The sequence below is a fragment of the Strix aluco genome, chromosome 33 (assembly GCF_031877795.1).
Source record: "Strix aluco isolate bStrAlu1 chromosome 33, bStrAlu1.hap1, whole genome shotgun sequence".
In the NCBI taxonomy this organism is placed as follows: domain Eukaryota; kingdom Metazoa; phylum Chordata; class Aves; order Strigiformes; family Strigidae; genus Strix; species Strix aluco.
Genome location: NC_133963.1, coordinates 2,809,022 through 2,828,338, shown reverse-complemented (window position 1 = coordinate 2,828,338; position 19,317 = coordinate 2,809,022). Strand labels below are relative to the sequence as shown.

At 64.7% G+C, this 19,317-nt stretch overlaps 1 protein-coding gene across 1 annotated transcript in view; it reads right to left on the bottom strand.

Moving 5' to 3' along the window:
* Nucleotides 1–19,317, bottom strand: part of RYR1 (ryanodine receptor 1) — a 61,396-nt gene that overhangs the window by 367 nt on the left and 41,712 nt on the right. The window contains 23 exon segments of the mRNA XM_074809999.1: nucleotides 5–567; nucleotides 2,857–2,938; nucleotides 3,554–3,658; nucleotides 5,115–5,243; nucleotides 6,237–6,325; nucleotides 6,931–6,945; nucleotides 6,948–7,010; nucleotides 8,980–8,997; nucleotides 9,625–9,698; nucleotides 10,616–10,692; nucleotides 12,261–12,340; nucleotides 12,454–12,553; nucleotides 12,635–12,715; nucleotides 12,864–12,915; nucleotides 13,035–13,141; nucleotides 13,236–13,332; nucleotides 14,379–14,491; nucleotides 15,518–15,655; nucleotides 16,968–17,027; nucleotides 17,145–17,315; nucleotides 18,082–18,096; nucleotides 18,943–19,035; nucleotides 19,147–19,234. Of these exon segments, the coding sequence (XP_074666100.1) occupies nucleotides 5–567; nucleotides 2,857–2,938; nucleotides 3,554–3,658; nucleotides 5,115–5,243; nucleotides 6,237–6,325; nucleotides 6,931–6,945; nucleotides 6,948–7,010; nucleotides 8,980–8,997; nucleotides 9,625–9,698; nucleotides 10,616–10,692; nucleotides 12,261–12,340; nucleotides 12,454–12,553; nucleotides 12,635–12,715; nucleotides 12,864–12,915; nucleotides 13,035–13,141; nucleotides 13,236–13,332; nucleotides 14,379–14,491; nucleotides 15,518–15,655; nucleotides 16,968–17,027; nucleotides 17,145–17,315; nucleotides 18,082–18,096; nucleotides 18,943–19,035; nucleotides 19,147–19,234 (2,410 nt within the window).

Sequence of the window (19,317 nt, the reverse complement as noted above, 5' to 3'; positions counted from 1 at the left end):
TAACGTCGAAGATGAACTGACGTTTGGATTCCTTCACCTGGGGCATCTCCCACTGCGCCTTGTTGGCGGCGCTGATCTCGAAGTAGAGGCGTTCGATCCGCCGAGCCGCTCCCATGATCTCGATCCGGCCCAAAAAAGGACGGAAATACTCCAAGATGCTGGCCGCTTGCTCCAGGAAAGTCCGCAGACGTTGGTCGTGGGGAACGTGCTCCGAGAGGTTGGTGAGGAGCACGGCCACGTTGAAACCGATGTCGCGAGCCGGTTCCTGGAAGCGGCCGGCGAAGGCCTCCACGTCGATCATCTCGTTCTCGTCCGCCTCAGAGCAGGAGAGGAGGAACTGGATCTCGGCGGGTTCGTATTGCTTCTGGCTGTCCATCGCCTTCTGGAAATCCTTCTTGGAGATGAGCCCTCGCGGGTCCGAGACGTAGTCGCGGAAGGCGTCCGAGGCCACGATGTCCCGCAGCTTCAGGAACATGTCGAAGAACTTGAGGATCATGGTGACGTTGCTGGAGGACTCCACCAGCATGTCCACCATCTGCCGGGCGATGGTCCCGTTCACCACGTTGCCTGGGGAGCGGGGGGGAGGGGTGTCCCGTCAGGTCTTGGGGTGCTGCGGGGACAGCTCCGGTGCCTGGGGACACCCCAGAGAGTACGGGGACAGCTCTGGTGACCAGGGGACGCCCCAGGTGGCCAAGGACACCTCAAGTGGCACGGGCCACCATGGATAGTGGGGAGCACCCTAGAGAGTGAGGGGACACCTTAGTTGGCCAAGGGACACCCTGGATGGTGAGGAGCACCCTAGAGAGTGAAGGGACACCCTGAGGGAGAGGGGACACCTCAGGTGTCAAGGGCCACCATGGATGGTGAGGAGCACCCTAGAGAGTGAAGGGACACCCTGAGGGAGAGGGGACACCTCAGGTGTCAAGGGCCACCATGGATGGTGGGGAGCACCCTAGAGAGTGAAGGGACACCTTAGTTGGCCAAAGGACACCCTGGATGGTGAGGAGCACCCTAGAGAGTGAGGGGACACCTTAGTTGGCCAAGGGACACCCTGGATGGTGAGGAGCACCCTAGAGAGTGAAGGGACACCCTGAGGGAGAGGGGACACCTCAGGTGTCAAGGGCCACCATGGATGGTGAGGAGCACCCTAGAGAGTGAAGGGACACCTTAGTTGGCCAAAGGACACCCTGGATGGTGAGGAGCACCCTAGAGAGTGAAGGGACACCCTGAGGGAGAGGGGACACCTCAGGTGTCAAGGGCCACCATGGATGGTGGGGAGCACCCTAGAGAGTGAAGGGACACCTTAGTTGGCCAAAGGACACCCTGGATGGTGAGGAGCACCCTAGAGAGTGAAGGGACACCCTGAGGGAGAGGGGACACCTCAGGTGTCAAGGGCCACCATGGATGGTGGGGAGCACCCTAGAGAGTGAAGGGACACCTTAGTTGGCCAAGGGACACCCTGGATGGTGAGGAGCACCCTAGAGAGTGAAGGGACACCCTGAGGGAGAGGGGACACCTCAGGTGTCAAGGGCCACCATGGATGGTGAGGAGCACCCTAGAGAGTGAAGGGACACCTTAGTTGGCCAAAGGACACCCTGGATGGTGAGGAGCACCCTAGAGAGTGAAGGGACACCCTGAGGGAGAGGGGACACCTCAGGTGTCAAGGGCCACCATGGATGGTGGGGAGCACCCTAGAGAGTGAAGGGACACCTTAGTTGGCCAAGGGACACCCTGGATGGTGAGGAGCACCCTAGAGAGTGAAGGGACACCTTAGTTGGCCAAAGGACACCCTGGATGGTGAGGAGCACCCTAGAGAGTGAAGGGACACCCTGAGGGAGAGGGGACACCTCAGGTGTCAAGGGCCACCATGGATGGTGGGGAGCACCCTAGAGAGTGAAGGGACACCTTAGTTGGCCAAGGGACACCCTGGATGGTGAGGAGCACCCTAGAGAGTGAAGGGACACCCTGAGGGAGAGGGGACACCTCAGGTGTCAAGGGCCACCATGGATGGTGAGGAGCACCCTAGAGAGTGAAGGGACACCCTGAGGGAGAGGGGACACCTCAGGTGTCAAAGGCCACCATGGATGGTGGGGAGCACCCTAGAGAGTGAAGGGACACCTTAGTTGGCCAAGGGACACCCTGGATGGTGAGGAGCACCCTAGAGAGTGAAGGGACACCCTGAGGGAGAGGGGACACCTCAGGTGTCAAGGGCCACCATGGATGGTGAGGAGCACCCTAGAGAGTGAAGGGACACCCTGAGGGAGAGGGGACACCTCAGGTGTCAAGGGCCACCATGGATGGTGGGGAGCACCCTAGAGAGTGAAGGGACACCTTAGTTGGCCAAGGGACACCCTGGATGGTGAGGAGCACCCTAGAGAGTGAAGGGACACCCTGAGGGAGAGGGGACACCTCAGGTGTCAAGGGCCACCATGGATGGTGAGGAGCACCCTAGAGAGTGAAGGGACACCCTGAGGGAGAGGGGACACCTCAGGTGTCAAGGGCCACCATGGATGGTGAGGAGCACCCTAGAGAGTGAAGGGACACCTTAGTTGGCCAAAGGACACCCTGGATGGTGAGGAGCACCCTAGAGAGTGAGGGGACACCCTGAGGGAGAGGGGACACCCCAGGTGGCCAAGGGACACCCTGGAGAGTGAGGGGATACCTTGGTTGGCCAAAGGACACCTCAGGTGTCAAGGGCCACCATGGATGGTGGGGAGCACCCTGGAGGGGACACCCCAGGTGGTCAAGGGACACCCCTGATGGCACAGGGGGGACACCTCATCCTGGGGGGACATTGGGACATCCGTAGCAAGAGAGGGGTCCTGGGGGGTGGGGGGGGGGACAGGGGGACCCCACCTTCCAGCAGGGACAGCAGCATCACCACCATGTCCTTCTGCAGGTCCAGCAGCTCCTTCAGCAGCTCGATCTGGCTGGAGTCCTGGGCGGGGGGACACGACACAACGGGGGGGACACCGTGAGCCCGAGGTGGCCCCACCCACCACCACCACGCTGTGACCCCCCACTGCAGCCCCGAACCCCCTTACCCAGGGGCACCATCTGCTCCAGCTCCGTGCCACGGGACGGGAGGGGGGGTGGTGGCCCCCCCAACTCGCACGCAACCCAAGCCGGGGGTCTGGGGGGGGGCTCGGCCATGCCGGGGTTGGGGGGGGGGGGCGGTTAGCGAGGCCATGCAGCGCTGGGGGGGCTCGGCGGGTGCTTACGCCCATCCGCGGTCCCGGCGTTTGGCCCATCTGGTGGCAGCGGGGCGGAAAGGTCCATCAGAGCCAGCTCGGGGTGTCACGCGGTCCCCCCCCGGGGTGTTTTGGGGGGGTGTATGTGTCCCCTCCATTTTGGGGGGGTCCTTAGGGTGCCCCGGGGCCAACAGGATGAGTTGGGGGTCATGAGGGGGCTGCTGATGCCACTGGGGACCCGGGTGTCCCCAACCCTCCCCCCCTTGGGGACAGCAAGGAGGGGACAGCGGGTTAGTAGGGGGTGGGGGGCTCCCAGTGCTCCCAGTGCCCTCCCAGTTCCCCCCCCTCTCCCCAGCACCCACCTGGGCCAGCTTCTTCATCATGTGGGCGAAGACGTGGAGGAAGCCAACGACGGCGTCCCAGAGGCGGCTGTGGGCCAGGCTCTGCTGGTTCCCCGTGCAGGGGCCCTGTGGGCAGCGGGTGCTGGCACCGGGGGACCCCCAGAGACCCCCCCCCGGGGACCCTCGGGGACAGTGGGACCCGCCCCGGGGAGTCCTGGGACCCCCAGGGAATTGGGACGCCCAGGAACACTGGGAGCACTGGAAATACTGGGGCTCTTGGGGACCCTGGGGGCTTTGGGGACATCAGGAACACCCAGGGGCCCCCAGGGACATCGGGACCTCTGGGACATTGGGGTCCTGAGGACCCCCAGGGTCATCATGGTCCTTGGGGACCCCCAGGGACACTGGAAGCCCTGGAAATATTGGGGCTCTTGGGGACCCCACGGGCTTCAGGGACATCGGGAACACCCAGGGACCCCCAGGGGTGTCAGAACCCCCAGAGACATTGGGACCCCCTGGACACTGGGGTCCTTGGGGATCCCCAGGGTCATCAGGGTCCTTGGGGACCCCCAGGGACATCAGGACCCCTTGGACACCAGGGTCCTTGGGGACCCTCAGGGTCATCAGGGTCCTTGGGGACCCCCAGGGACATCAGGACCCCTTGGACACCAGGGTCCTTGGGGACCCCCAGGGTCATCAGGGTCCTTGGGGACCCCCAGGGACATTGGGACCCCTTGGACACCAGGGTCCTTGTGAACCCTCAGGGTCATCAGGGTCCTTGGGGACCCCCAGGGACATCAGGACCCCTTGGACATCAGGGTCCTTGGGGACCCTCAGGGTCATCAGGGTCCTTGGGGACCCCCAGGGACATCAGGACCCCTTGGACACCAGGGTCCTTGGGGATCCTCAGGGTCATCAGGGTCCTTGGGGACCCCCAGGGACATCAGGACCCCTTGGACACCAGGGTCCTTGGGGATCCCCAGGGTCATCAGGGTCCTTGGGGACCCCCAGGGACATCAGGACCCCTTGGACACGAGGGTCCTTGGGGACCCTCAGGGTCATCAGGGTCCTTGGGGACCCCCAGGGACATTGGGACCCCTTGGACACCAGGGTCCTTGTGAACCCTCAGGGTCCTTGGGGACCCCCAGGGACATCAGGACCCCTTGGACACCAGGGTCCTTGGGGACCCCCAGGGACATTGGGACCCCTTGGACACCAGGGTCCTTGGGGACCCCCAGGGTCATCAGGGTTCTTGGGGACCCCCAGGGACATCAGGACTCCTTGGACATCAGGGTCCTTGGGGACCCCCAGGGTCATCAGGGTCCTTGGGGACCCCCAGGGACATCAGGACCCCTTGGACATCAGGGTCCTTGGGGACCCCCAGGGTCATCAGGGTCCTTGGGGACCCCCAGGGACATGCAGGGGGACACCAGGATCCCCTGGACACCAAGACTCCTGGGCACCCCAAAGAGCTTGGACCCCCACCCCCAGGGAGACAGTGGGGGGCTGCAGGGTCCCTCCCACCTTGGCTGTGCTCGGCGAGGGGCTGGGGGGTCCCGGGGGGGGCCTGGGGGGGGCTCACCTGGATGTACTCGGTGAGGCTGTTGAAGACCTGCTTGGCCACGGCCATGGCCTTGGAGAAGTTGCGCTTCCCCTGCTCGTCGATCACGTCCTTCCCCGAGTAGTACCAGTAGAAGTCGCTGATGGACTCCTGCCCCCGGGGCGGGCACGTCAGTGGTGGGGGACAGGGACATCGGGGGCCACCGTGACACAGGGACGGGGCCACGGGGGCCACCGGTGACATAGGAATGGGGACATGGGGGCCACCAGCAGCATGAGGACATGGGGACAGCGACACGGGGGCCACTGGTGACATGGGAATGGGGACACAGTGGCCACCACGACATGGGGATGGGGACACAGGGGTCACCAGTGACATGGGGATGGGGACACAGTGGCCACCACGACATGGGGGTGGGGACACAGGGGCCACTGGTGACATGGGAATGGGGACACAGGGGCCACCAGTGACATAAGGACGGGGACACATGGGCCACCACAACATGGGGACAGGGACACAGGGGCCACCAGCAGCACGAGGACTAGGGGATGGGGACACGGGGGCCACTGGTGACATGGGAATGGGGACACAGGGGCCACCAGTGACATAAGGACGGGGACACATGGGCCACCACAACATGGGGACAGGGACACAGGGGCCACCAGCAGCACGAGGACTAGGGGATGGGGACACGGGGGCCACTGGTGACATGGGAATGGGGACACAGGGGCCACCAGCAGCATGAAGACACAGGCACAGGGACACAGGGGCCACTGCAACATGGGGATGGGGACACAGGGGCCACCGGTGACATGGGGACAGAGACATGGGGGCCACCATGACACAGGGACAGGGACACAGGGGCCACTGTGACATGGGGACACAGGGGCCACTGGTGACATGGGGACAGGGACACGGGGGCCACCGGCAGCATGAGGACACGGGGACAGGGACACAGGGGCCACTGGTGACACGGGGATGGGGCCATGGTGGCCACCAGCAGCACAAGTCCACAGGGACGGGGACGTGGCTCGGGGGGGGCGGGTTGGGGCTGGGGCAGAGCCGTGGGTGTGGGGCAGGGACAGGGACAGGGTGCAGGCTGGAGGCCACGGTGTGGGGCTGGGGGGCCGTGGGGCCGGCTACCTGCAGGCGCAGCAGGTAGTCCACGGTGCAGATGATGATGTTGATGGTGGTCGTGTTCCCCGTCTGGGTGCGCAGGTAGTTCTGGAAATCTGGGGCGGGGGGGCGGGAGGAAATGGGTGAGACCAGCCCCACGGCCACCCCACAACCCCCATGGCCACCCCACGGCCACCCCACAACCCCCACGGCCACCCCATGGCCACCCCACAACCCCCACGGCCACCCCACGGCCACCCCACAACCCCCACGGCCACCCCACGGCCCCTCCTGCCCCCCCAGCTCCTTCTCCTGCCCCATGGACCTCCAAAGCCCCTTCCCCACCCAAGAGCCCCCCAGCTGTGTCCCCATGTCCCCCCGTGTCCCCCATGTCCCCTCATGTCCCCCACATGTTCCCCCATGTCCCCTCATGTCCCCCGTGTCCCCCCGTGTCCCCTCATGTCCCCCATGTTCCCCCATGTCTCCCATGTCCCCCGTGTTCCCCCATGTCCCCTCATGTTCCCCTATGTCCCCTCACGCCACCTGTGTCCCCCCATGTCCCCCATGTCCCCCCGTGTCCCCTCATGTCCCCCCATGTTCCCCCATGTCTCCCATGTCCCCTCATGTTCCCCTATGTCCCCTCACGCCACCTGTGTCCCCCCATGTCCCCCATGTCCCCTCATGTCCCCCGTGTCCCCTGTGTCCCCCCGTGTCCCCTCACCGTTGTTGTGCCCTCGCACAGCAGCTGGAGCAGCCGGAAAAGATCCTGCGTGAACTCGTCGTCTGACATCACCTTCTCCCCTGGCGGGGGGACGCGGGGACGGGGTCACACGGGGACAAAGTTGGGGACATGCATGGTCAAGGCCAGGCCTGCAGCCTGGGTGGCCACAGGGTGACATCCTGGGGTGGCTTGGAGACATGCTGCAGTGTCACAGGGACACCCCAGGGTGGCACAGGGACATCGTGGGGTGGCATGGGGACACACCGGGGTGGCAGCAGGACACACTGGGGTGGCACAGGGACACCCTGGGGCAGCACGGGGACACTCCAGGGTGACACAAGGACACAGCGGGGTGGCACAGGGACACCATGGGGACACAGCAGAGTGGCAGGGGGACACCCCAGGGTGGCACAGGGACATTGTGAGGCAGCACAGGGACACCCTGGGGTGGCAGGGGGACACATCGGGGTGGCAGGGCATTAGCAGGGGGAGGGGGCAAACAGGGGGGCTCGAAGGGTTGGGGACAAGCGGGGACAAGCAGGGGGGGGGTGGCAGCCAGGGGACACTCTGGGGACAGGGCACAGGGCAGCTGCCACCCTCCGCCAGCCCCCCCCGAGCCCTGCGGACCCCGCACCCCCCGAGCCTGGTGACCCTGTCGGGACCCCCCCCGGCCCTATGGACCCTATAGCAGGACCCTGTGGACCCCCCATGGCCCTATGGACCCTACAGTGACCCCCCCCCCAGCCCTATGGACCCTGTAGCACCACCCTACAGACCTCCCCCAGCCCTATGGACCCTATAGCAGCACCCTATGGACCTCCCACAGCCCTATGGACCCTATAGCACCACCCTATGGACCCCCCATGGCCCTATGGACCCTACAGCGACCCCCCCCCAGCCCTATGGACCCTGTAGCACCACCCTACAGACCTCCCCCAGCCCTATGGACCCTATAGCAGCACCCTATGGACCTCCCCCAGCCCTATGGACCCTATAGCAGCACCCTATGGACCCCCCATGGCCCTATGGACCCTACAGTGACCCCCCCACAGCCCTATGGACCCTGTAGCACCACCCTACAGACCTCCCCCAGCCCTATGGACCCTATAGCAGCACCCTATGGACCTCCCCAGCCCTATGGACCCTATAGCAGCACCCTATGGACCTCCCACAGCCCTATGGACCCTATAGCACCACCCTATGGACCCCCATGGCCCTATGGACCCTACAGTGACCCCCCCACAGCCCTATGGACCCTGTAGCACCACCCTACAGACCTCCCCCAGCCCTATGGACCCTATAGCACCACCCTATGGACCTCCCACAGCCCTATGGACCCTATAGCACCACCCTATGGACCCCCCATGGCCCTATGGACCCTACAGTGACCCCCCACAGCCCTATGGACCCTGTAGCACCATCCTACAGACCCCCCCACAGCCCTATGGACCCTATAGCAGCACCCTATGGACCCTACAGTGACGCCCCCCGGCCCTATGGACCCTATAGCAGAACCCTATGGACCTCCCACAGCCCTATGGACCCTATAGCACCACCCTATGGACCCCCCATGGCCCTATGGACCCTACAGTGACCCCCCCACAGCCCTATGGACCCTGTAGCACCACCCTACAGACCTCCCCAGCCCTATGGACCCTATGGCAGCACCCTATGGACCTCCCACAGCCCTATGGACCCTATAGCACCACCCTATGGACCCTATAGTGACCCCCCCCGGCCCTATGGACCCTATAGCAGCATCCTATGGACCCCCCCATGGCCCTATGAATCCTATAGCAGGACCCTATGGACCCTACAGTGACCCCCCGGCCCTATGGACCCTATAGCAGCACCCTATGGACCCTACAGTGACCTCCAGCCCTATAGCCCCTACAATAAACCCCCAGCCCTATAGACTCTATATGCCCCCCCCCAGCCCTATAGACTCTATATACCACTCCCCTGGCCCTATAGACTCTGTATAACCCCCCCGCCCTATAGACTCTATATGCCCCCCGCCCTATAGCCGCTGCGATCACGAGTATTTACCGTTCTCACGGCTGATGACTGTCGCCGGGAGCCGGGATGGGGAGAGAAGGGGAGAGAGGAGGTGAGCGGGGGGGGGCGTTAGGGCTTGGGGGGGTCATTAGGGCTTGGGGGGGTCATTAAGGGGGGGTGTTATGGGCACGGAGGAGTACGGGGGCTATAGGGGGGAATCAGGGCTATAGGGGGGCATTAGGGACCTGGGGGGGGGGCATTAGGGGTTGGGGGTGGTATTAGGGGTCAGGGGGGTATTAGGCCTTGGGGGGGGCGTTAGGAACCCAGGGGGGTGTATTAAGGCTTTGGGGGGGTCATTAGGGGTGGGGGGCATTAGAAGTTTGGGGGGTGTATTAGGGGCCCGGAAGGGGGTATTAAGGCTTTGGGGGGTATTAGGGGCTGGGGGGGCATTAGGGGTTTGGGGGGGGCATTAGGGGTTTGGGGGGGCATTAGGGGTTTGGGGGGGCATTAAGGGCTTTGGGGGGCATTAAGGGCTCAGAGCCACATTGATAGCAGGGGCTCGGGGGGAGCAGCACAGCGGGATGGGGGGGCACAGGAGGGGACCCCCCCCCCCCAGTTGCAGCTCCCCCCTGCCCCCCCCCCGGCAGTTGATGGGGTTCGGGGGGGGAGTCCCCCCGGCAGGGCGCCCCCACTCACTCGTCCCCTCCTCCGTCACCATGCCCAGCCCCTCCGCCTTGTTCTGCCGCTCGAAGGCGTTGAGGTCCAGGACGCTGGGGGGACACGGGGGGGTCAGGAGGGGGGTCCCCCCAAAAATCCTTCCTCCAGGACCCCCCCACTCCCAGCTGGAGCCGATCCCGTCCCTCTCTCTGGGGGACACCCCCCCCCAAAAGCCCTGAACCTCTGGGGCACCTGTGGAGGGTCCCTGGCACCCAAAGGGGGACCCCATGTCTGCAGGGGGGCGCTGGTTCCCATGGGGGGACCCCAAAGACTGTGGGGGTCCCTGATTCCCACAGGGGGACCCCAAAGCCCACAGGGGGACCCCGATGACTGTGGGGGTCCCTGATTCCCAGAGGGGGACCCCAAAGCCCACAGGGGGACCCCAAAGACTGTGGGGGTCCCTGATTCCCAGAGGGGGACCCCAAAGCCCACAGGGGGACCCCAAAGACTGTGGGGGTCCCTGATTCCCACAGGGGGACCCCAAAGCCCACAGGGGGACCCCAAAGACTGTGGGGGTCCCTGATTCCCACAGGGGGACCCCAAAGCCCACAGGGGGACCCCAAAGACTGTGGGGGTCCCTGATTCCCACAGGGGGACCCCAAAGCCCACAGGGGACCCCAAAGACTGTGGGGGTCCCTGATTCCCACAGGGGGACCCCAAAGCCCACAGGGGGACCCCAAAGACTGTGGGGGTCCCTGATTCCCACAGGGGGACCCCAAAGCCCACAGGGGGACCCCAAAGACTGTGGGGGTCCCTGATTCCCACAGGGGGACCCCAAAGCCCACAGGGGGACCCCAAAGACTGTGGGGGTCCCTGATTCCCACAGGGGGACCCCAAAGCCCACGGGGGGACCCCAATGATTGCGAGGGGATCCCGATGACCACGGGGGTCCCTGAATCCCACGGAGTGACCCCAAAATCCACAGAGTGACCCCAAAATCCACGGGGGGACCCCGAAACCTGTGTGTCACCTGCAGGTCTGCATCAGGGCCTGGACGCTCTGGAAGAACCCGACCTCCCGCTTCTCCTTCAGGTAGTCCAGCATTTTCTGGGGGGGACGGACACGCGTGGGGGGACGGACACGTGTGGGGGACACACGGACACGTGTGGGGGACAGACGGACATGGGCACCGGTGTGGGGACCCAGGTGTGGCCGCGGGCGCTTGCACAGACACGAGTGTGGACGGACGGAGGGAAACACGTGTGGGCGTAGAGACAGACACACAGACATGGGCGTGGACACGCAGAGACTTGTGTGTACATATGGACACGTGTGTGGATGGATGGACACGTGCGTGGACACACGGACACGTGTGTGGACACGTGGACATGTCCATGGACACACGGACACATACATGGATGTATGGACACGTGTGTGGACATGCAGAGACTTGCGTGTACATATGGACATGTGTGTGGACACACGGACATGTACATGGACACACAGAGACATACATGTACATATGGACATGTGCATGGACACACGGAGACTTGTGTGTACATATGGACACGTGCATGGATGGATGGACACGTACACGGACACATGGACACGTATATGGACACGCAGAGACACACATGTACATATGGACACATGCATGGACACATGGACATGTACATGGACACACGGACACGTGGATGGACACGCAGAGACACACATGTACATATGGATATGTGCACGGACACATGGACACATGCATGGACACACGGACACGTGCAGGGATGTATGGACATATGTGTGGACATGCAGAGACTTGCATGTACATATGGACACGTGTGTGGATGGATGGACACGTGCCTGGACACACGGACACATGTGTGGACACATGGACTTGTGCATGGACATGCAGAGACATGCATGTACATATGGACACGTGTGGACACGCGGACACGTGGACGCACGGACATGTGGACAGATGGACACACGGACACATGGACACGTGGACACACGGACATGCGGACACACAGACACGCGGACACATGGACACACGGACACGTGGACAGACGGACACACGGACACATGGACACGTGGACACGCGGACACACAGACACGCGGACACATGGACACACGGACACATGGATACACGGGTACATGGACACGAGGACACACGGACATGCAGACACACGGACACACGGATACATGGACACACAGACACGTGGACACACGGACACGCAGACATGCAGACAAGCAGACACATGGACACTCAGACACATGACAAGCGGACACGTGGACACACGGATACACAGACATGCAGACACGCAGACACACGGACATGTGGACACATGGACATGCAGACACGCAGACACATGGACACACGGACACACGGACATGTGGACACATGGACATGCAGACATGCAGACACATGGACACACGGACACACGGACATGTGGACACATGGACACAAGGACACATGGACACGTGGACACACCGACACGTGGACACACGGACACGCGGACACATGGACACGTGGACACGCGGACACACGGACACGTGGACACATGGACACACTGACACACGGACACACGGACACACGGACACACGGACACACCAACACGCGGACACACGGACACACGGACACGCGGACACGCGGACACGTGGACACGTGGACGCCCTCGCACCTGCTGCACCTCGGCGTTGCCCCCGTTGAGGATGGAGATGCCCAGCTTGAGGGTGGAGGACACCATGTCGCCCCGCTCCCCTGCCAACACCCCGCACTGTCACGGCCGCCCCGTGCGAGGCCGGGGGGGGGTGTCACACGAGGCCCCTCGTGCACGGGGGTTGTCGCACGAGGACACACCCCCCCCGCCTCACCCTTGCAGGCGCTGATCATCTGCAGCACCATCTCGGCCGCCCCCCGCGTGTGCAGCCGGGCTTGTTGGTAGAGCAGCTTCTGCTTCTCCATCTCCTTCTCCTGGGGGGGGGGACACGATGGTGGGGTCAGGGGGGGGTCGGGGGGTGTCCAGGGTGGGGGTCAGGGTGCCCCCGCACCCACCTCGAATGAATCCTCAGCTTCTTCCTCCTCCTTCTCCTCCTCCTCCTTCTCCTCCTCTTCCCCTTCATCGATGTGGCAGCTCTGGGAGGTGGTGGTGGGGGGGGGTTTCCCAGTTGACCCCCCGTCCCCAAATCCTTGAGGACCGCCCCCCCCACCCCTGCAGCCCCCCCCCGCAAGCAGGGACAGGTGGCTGGGTGGTTTGGGGGGGCGCGGGGGGGACAGGACCCACCTTGGCCATGATGCCAGCGTACGCCATGTACAAATAATCCTTCTCCAACTTACTGCGGGACCGGGGGGACACACGGCTCAAAGGGGGGCACCGGGACACCCCCCCCCAAGCCACGGGGGCACCCAGGAGTCCGGGTGTGTCCCCCCCCCCCAAGGGGACCCCCCCTCCCACCTCCTCTCAGTCAGCGCCGTCCGGCTGAAGTGCAGGATGAGCTGGTGCAGGGGGTCCGGCTTCTTATCCCGCTCCTCTTCCTCCTCCTCCTCTTCCTCTCCCGACTTCTACCTCGGCCACCACCGCAACGCTCAGCTTGGAGGGGGGGGCCCCGAGCCAGTGACCCCCCCCTAGCCCCCATGGGCCCCCCCCCCAGCTCACCGAGAGGTCGTCGATCATGCGGTCCTCGAAGGGATGTTCCTCGGGCACCAGCCAGGAGAGCTTGTAGGCCTCGAGGAACATGTTACAGGCCCGGTGCCTGGGGGGGGGGAGCCATTGGGGGGGGTCACACAGCCACGGGGGGGGCCACACCCCAGGGGAGGGGGGCCTGGGGCTGGGGGTCTGCCCAGGAGGCTCCCAGTTGCCCCCAGGGGCTCCCAAAGGCTCTCAAGGGTGTTCCCAGTTGCCCCCAGAAGGGTTCTGGGTTGCCCTCGGGGGTTCCCAGTTACACCCAGTTGATCCCAGGGGCTCCCAGAGGCTCTTGAGGGGTTCCCAGTTATTCCCAGTTGCCCCCAGAGCAGTTGTCAGCTGCTTTCAGGGGTTTCCAGTTACCCCCAGTTGACCCAGAAGGGTTCTGGGTTGCCCTCGGGGGTTCCCAGTTACACCCAGTTGATCCCAGGGGCTCCCAGAGGCTCTTGAGGGGTTCCCAGTTATTCCCAGTTGCCCCCAGAGCAGTTGTCAGCTGCTTTCAGGGGTTTCCAGTTACCCCCAGTTGACCCCAGAAGGGTTCTGGGTTGCCCTCGGGGGTTCCCAGTTACACCCAGTTGATCCCAGGAGCTCCCAGAGGCTCTTGAGGGGTTCCCAGTTACTCCCAGTTGCCCCCAGAACAGTTGTCAGCTGCTTTCAGGGGTTTCCAGTTACCCCCAGTTGACCCCAGGAGGGTTCTGGGTTGCCCTCGGGGTTCCCAGTTACACCCAGTTGCCCCCAGGGCCTCCCAGAGACTCTTGAGGGGTTCCCAGTTGCCCCAGAAAGGTTCTGGGTTGCCCTCAGGGGTTCCCAGTTACACCCCATTCCCCAGCACGGCTCTTGATTGCCCTTGGAGGTTCCCAGTTACCCCCAGTTGACCCCATCAAGGTCCTTGGTTGCCCTCAGCGGTTCCCAGTTGCCCCCAGCAGCTCCCCAGTTGCCTCCACAAGGCTCTGGAGAATTCCCAGTTGCCCTAAGAGGTTCCTGGTTGCTCCCAGGGGCTTCCCAGTTACCCCAGGAGGCTCCCCAGTGATCCCAGTCACTCCCAGGGGGTCTCAAGGGGTTCAGAGTCGTCCCCCCCAGCAGCTCCCAGTCCCTCCCAGTCCCCCCAGTGCCCACCTGGGCAGGTTGTAGAGGGGCGTCATGCGGAAGCAGGCGACCACGGCGCGGCGGCGCTGCTTGGACAGCAGCTTGTGCCACACGGCCTTCTTGGACTTGTAGGGGTGCTCCGTCTGGGGGGTGGGGGGGCGTCACCTGGGCACGCCAGGGACCCCCAGAGCACCCTGGAGACCCCTCACATCCCCAGAGCACCCCAGGGACCCCCAGAGCACCCCAGGGAGCCCCCACACCCCCAGGGAACCCCAGGGAACCCCCAGAGCACCCCGGAGACCTCCCACATCCCCAGAGCACCCCAGGGACTCCCAGAGCACCCTTAGAGGCCCCCAGGGCACCCCAGGGACCCCCAGAGCACCCTGGAGACCCTCCACACCCCCAGAGCACCCCAGGGACCCCCAGAGCACCCCAGGGAGCCCCCACACCCCCAGGGAACCCCAGGGAACCCCCAGAGCACCCCGGAGACCTCCCACATCCCAGAGCACCCCAGGGACTCCCAGAGCACCCTTAGAGGCCCCCAGGGCACCCCAGGGACCCCCAGAGCACCCTGGAGACCCTCCACACTCCCAGAGCACCCCAGGGACCCCAGAGCACCCTGGAGACCCTCCACACCCCCAGAGCACCCCAGGGACCCCCAGAGCACCCCAGGGAGCCCCCACATCCCCAGAGCACCCCAGGGACCCCCAGAGCACCCCAGGGACATCCAGGGCACCCCAGGGCACCCCCCCCCACACCGCTAGAGCACCCCAGAGACATCCAGGGACCCCCAGGCCAGCCCAGGGCATCCCAGAGCACCCCAGGGACTCCCAGGGCACTCCAGGGACCCCCACACCCCCAGAGCACCCCAGGGGCCCTCAGGGCACCCCTAGAACACCCCGGGGACCTCCTGGAGCCCCTCAGAGACCCCCAGGGCACCCTCAGACCATCCCAGTGACCCCTTCGGGGCACCCCTGGAGCACACCACTCCTTCCCCCAAGACTCTTGTGACCCCCCCCCAGGGATCCCTAAAGTACCTCATCACCCCCAGAGCCCCCCCGAGACCCCCCATGGGGCACAGCCAGTAGCCCCTGCACGCCAAGGACCCTCCTCAGGCACCCCCTGGAGCACCCCAGGAGTATCTGGGGACCCCCTCCAGAGCCCCTGACCTGCTCGAGGTGGTAGAGCACAGCCGACACCTCCTGCACCCTCCGGACGATCTTCTCGGGGCTGTCGGAGTCCTCGGCCTTGCCGGCCATCTCGCGGTACAGGGCCATCTGCCACCGCATGGACGAGTTGTTCTCGCACTGGGGACACGGGGGACACGGTGACCACGGGGATGTGGCGGGGGGCCTGGGGACCACGGGGGTACAGGCACCGCAAGGACCAGGGGCACGTGGGAACCACAGGGACACTGGCACCATGGCGACATGGGGACCATGAGGACACGGTGGGGACCACGAGGACCATGGGGACACAGGCACCGGGAGCACCATGGGGATATAGGAACCATGGGGACCATGGTGGGGACCATGGGGACCACGGTGGGGACATGGGGACCACGGGGACATCAGCACCATGATGACCACAGGAACCACAGGGACCTTGGAGGGGTGTGGGGATACCAGCACCACGATGACCATGGGGACCACGGGGACCATGGGGACCATGGGGACCGTGACGACCATGGGGGGGACACGGGGACCACAGGGATGGAGCAGGACACGTGGGAACCATGGGGACACCAGCACCATGGGGACATGGGGACCATGAGGACACGGTGGGGACCACGAGGACCATGGGGACACAGGCACCACAAGGACCATGGGGATTATGGGGACCGTGGGGACCATGGGGACCGTGACGACCATGGGGGGGACACGGGGACCACAGGGATGGAGCAGGACACGTGGGAACCATGGGGACACCAGCACCATGGGGACATGGGGACCATGAGGACACGGTGGGGACCACGAGGACCATGGGGACACAGGCACCACAAGGACCATGGGGATATGGGGACCGTGGGGACCATGGGGACCGTGACGACCATGGGGGGGACACGGGGACCACAGGGATGGAGCAGGACACGTGGGAACCATGGGGACACCAGCACCATGGGGACATGGGGACCATGAGGACACGGTGGGGACCACGAGGACCATGGGGACACAGGCACCACAAGGACCATGGGGACATGGGGACCGTGGGGACACCGGCACCATGGGGACATGAGGACCATGATGACCACAGGGACCACGGGACCTTGAAGGGGCATGGGGATACCAGCACCATGATGACCATGGGGACATGGGGAACATGGGGACCATGAGGACCATGGTGGGGGGACATGGGGACCACAGGGACAGAGCAGGACATGTGGGGACTATGGGGACACCAGCACCATGGGGACATGGGGACCACGTGGACACGGTGGGGACCATGAGGACCACAGGAATACGGGCACCGTGACCACCATGGGGACATGGGGACCAGGGATACAGTGGGGCACATGGGGACCACGGGGACACAGACATCACAAGGACATGGGGACCATGGGGATGTGGGGGGACATGGTGGGGACAGGGGGGGACACACGGTGGGGACAGGCCACCTCACCTTGTCCTGCAGGTGCAGGTTGTTGTTGAGGAACTCCCGCACCTCCTCGTCCGTGTCTTTCTGTGTGGGGGGGGACAGGACAGGGTGACGTTGGGGGCTGTCCCCAACCCTGTAGACTGTCCCCAACCACAGGGGTTGTCCCCAACCCCGAGAACTGTCCCCAACCCCCCTGCCCACCAGGGCATAGCGGCTCTTGGCCAAGCTGATGAGCTCCTGGTCGGTGGGTGAGCACATGTTGAGGCCGATGGGCAACATCTTCTTCAGCGTGGCCACGATGAGGGAGGTGTGGACCGAGTACCGGTCCCCACGGCGCTTCTTCTTCGTCCGCTCCTGCTCCGAGCCACCCCCCTGTGGGGACATGGATGGGGACATCAGGGCCACCACCCCCGGGGTTCGGAGAGGGGGGGGGGAGGCGGTCAGGGACAGGAGTCCCACGTCATGGGGACATCAGTGGTGGGAACCCCATGGCGTAAGGATGAGGGACATCAGCAGCGGGACCCCCATGTCCCCGGGGAATGTCCCCGGGGACATCAGTGTCCCCCGTAAGGTTGGGGACATCAACTCCGGGATCCCTGTGTCATGGGGACAGGGACTGGGGACGTGAGAGCCAGGACCCAGGTGCCACATGGCTCCAGCAGCCCCAAGAGGTCCCAACTGTGGCCCCATGGGGCAGGAGCCCAGGATGCCCTTGGGGGTGACAGTCGTGGTGGCCCCATAGAGCATGATCCTGGAGGGTCTTGGGGGTCCCAACCAAGGTGGCCCCATAGAGCACGACCCCAGGATGACCTTGGGGGTCCCAACTTGTGGTGACCCCATAGAGCAATACCCCAGGATGTCCTTGGGGGTCCCAGATTGTGGTGGCCCCATAGAGCTCGATCCTGGAGGGTCTTGGGGGTCCCAACCAGGGTGGCCCCACAGAGCAAGACCCTGGAGGGTCCCAACTGAGGTGGCCCCACAGAGCAGGACCCCAGGATGCCTTTGGGGGTCCCAGTCGTGGTGGCCCCATAAAGCAGGTCCCTGGAGGGTCCTGGGGGTCCCAGCAGTGGTGGCCCCAGGGGGCAGGACCCCGGGGGGTCCCTGGGGCCCCCTCCCAGCACAGCGTGGCCCCGCTAACCTGGCCATCTCCGGACTAAGGTGCCAGCGCCCGCAGCCAAGGGCAGGAGAGAAGAGACAGCGTTAGGTCCCCGTCCCCACGTCCCTGGGGGCGGACGCGGGGGGCTCGGGGGGCAGCAGGAGGGGTTGGGGGGCAGCAGGAGGAGCAGGAGGGGTGGAGATGCCTGAGTCTGGGGGGGATTGGTGGGGGCTGAGAGTACCAGGTAGACTGGGGGAGGTTGGGGGTATCAGGTGGGTTGGGAGGGATGGAGATACCCGGGTCTGGGGGGGCTCTGGGGGGAGCTGGAGGTCCCAGGTGGGGTTGGGGGTGGTTTGAGGGTACCAGGGGTGCTGGGAGGGATGGAGGTGCCGGGAGTTGGGGGGGTTTGGGGGCAGTGGGTAGGTTTGGGGTGTTTTAGGGGTTCCAGGGGTGCTGGAGGAGGGACGGAGGTGCCGGGAGTTGGGGGGGGTTTGGAGCAGAAGCTGGGTTTTGGGGTGTTTTAGGGGTTCCAGGGGTGCTGGGAGGAGGGATGGAGGTGCCCGGGGCTGGGGGGGGTTGGGGGCAGCGGGTGGGTTTTGGGGTGTTTTAGGGGTTCCAGGGGTGCTGGGAGGAGGGATGGAGGTGCCCGGGGCTGGGGGGGGTTGGGGGCAGCGGGTGGGTTTTGGGGTGTTTTAGGGGTTCCAGGGGTGCTGGGAGGGACGGAGACCCCTGCACAGGGGGGCTTTGGGGGTACCAGGCAGACTTGGGGTTGGGTAGACACCCCCCATGCATGAGATTGGGGTGCCAGGTGGGCGGGGGGTGCAGGATGAGGGGGTCTGGGGGTGCCAGGCAGGTCGGGGTGCAGCCGGGGGGGTGCACCCACCCCCCCCACTCCCCCCCCACCTTGGCCATCTTGCTCTTGCTGTCGGCGGTGAGGAAGGACATGTTGTTGATCTCGTTCTGCACCACAAAGTTCTGCTCCTCACGCTTGAAGTTCTGCCAGGGGGGGACACAAAGGGCTGAGCGACCCCCCCTGGGTCCCCTGAACCCCCCAACCCAGCCCCTCCAGGCACCGCTGTCCCCCCTCGTGTCCCTCCCCCCACTCACATGGGACTTGGACCAGTAGATGAAGACCTCCCCGACCATGCGGAACAGCTCCTCTGCGTCCTCGTTGGGCTCCGTCAGCCACTTGGCCCTGCCGGACATGTGGCCACCATCAGTGGGTCCCCGTGGCCACCATCAGTGGGTCCCCATAGCCAACACCAGTGGGTCCCTGTG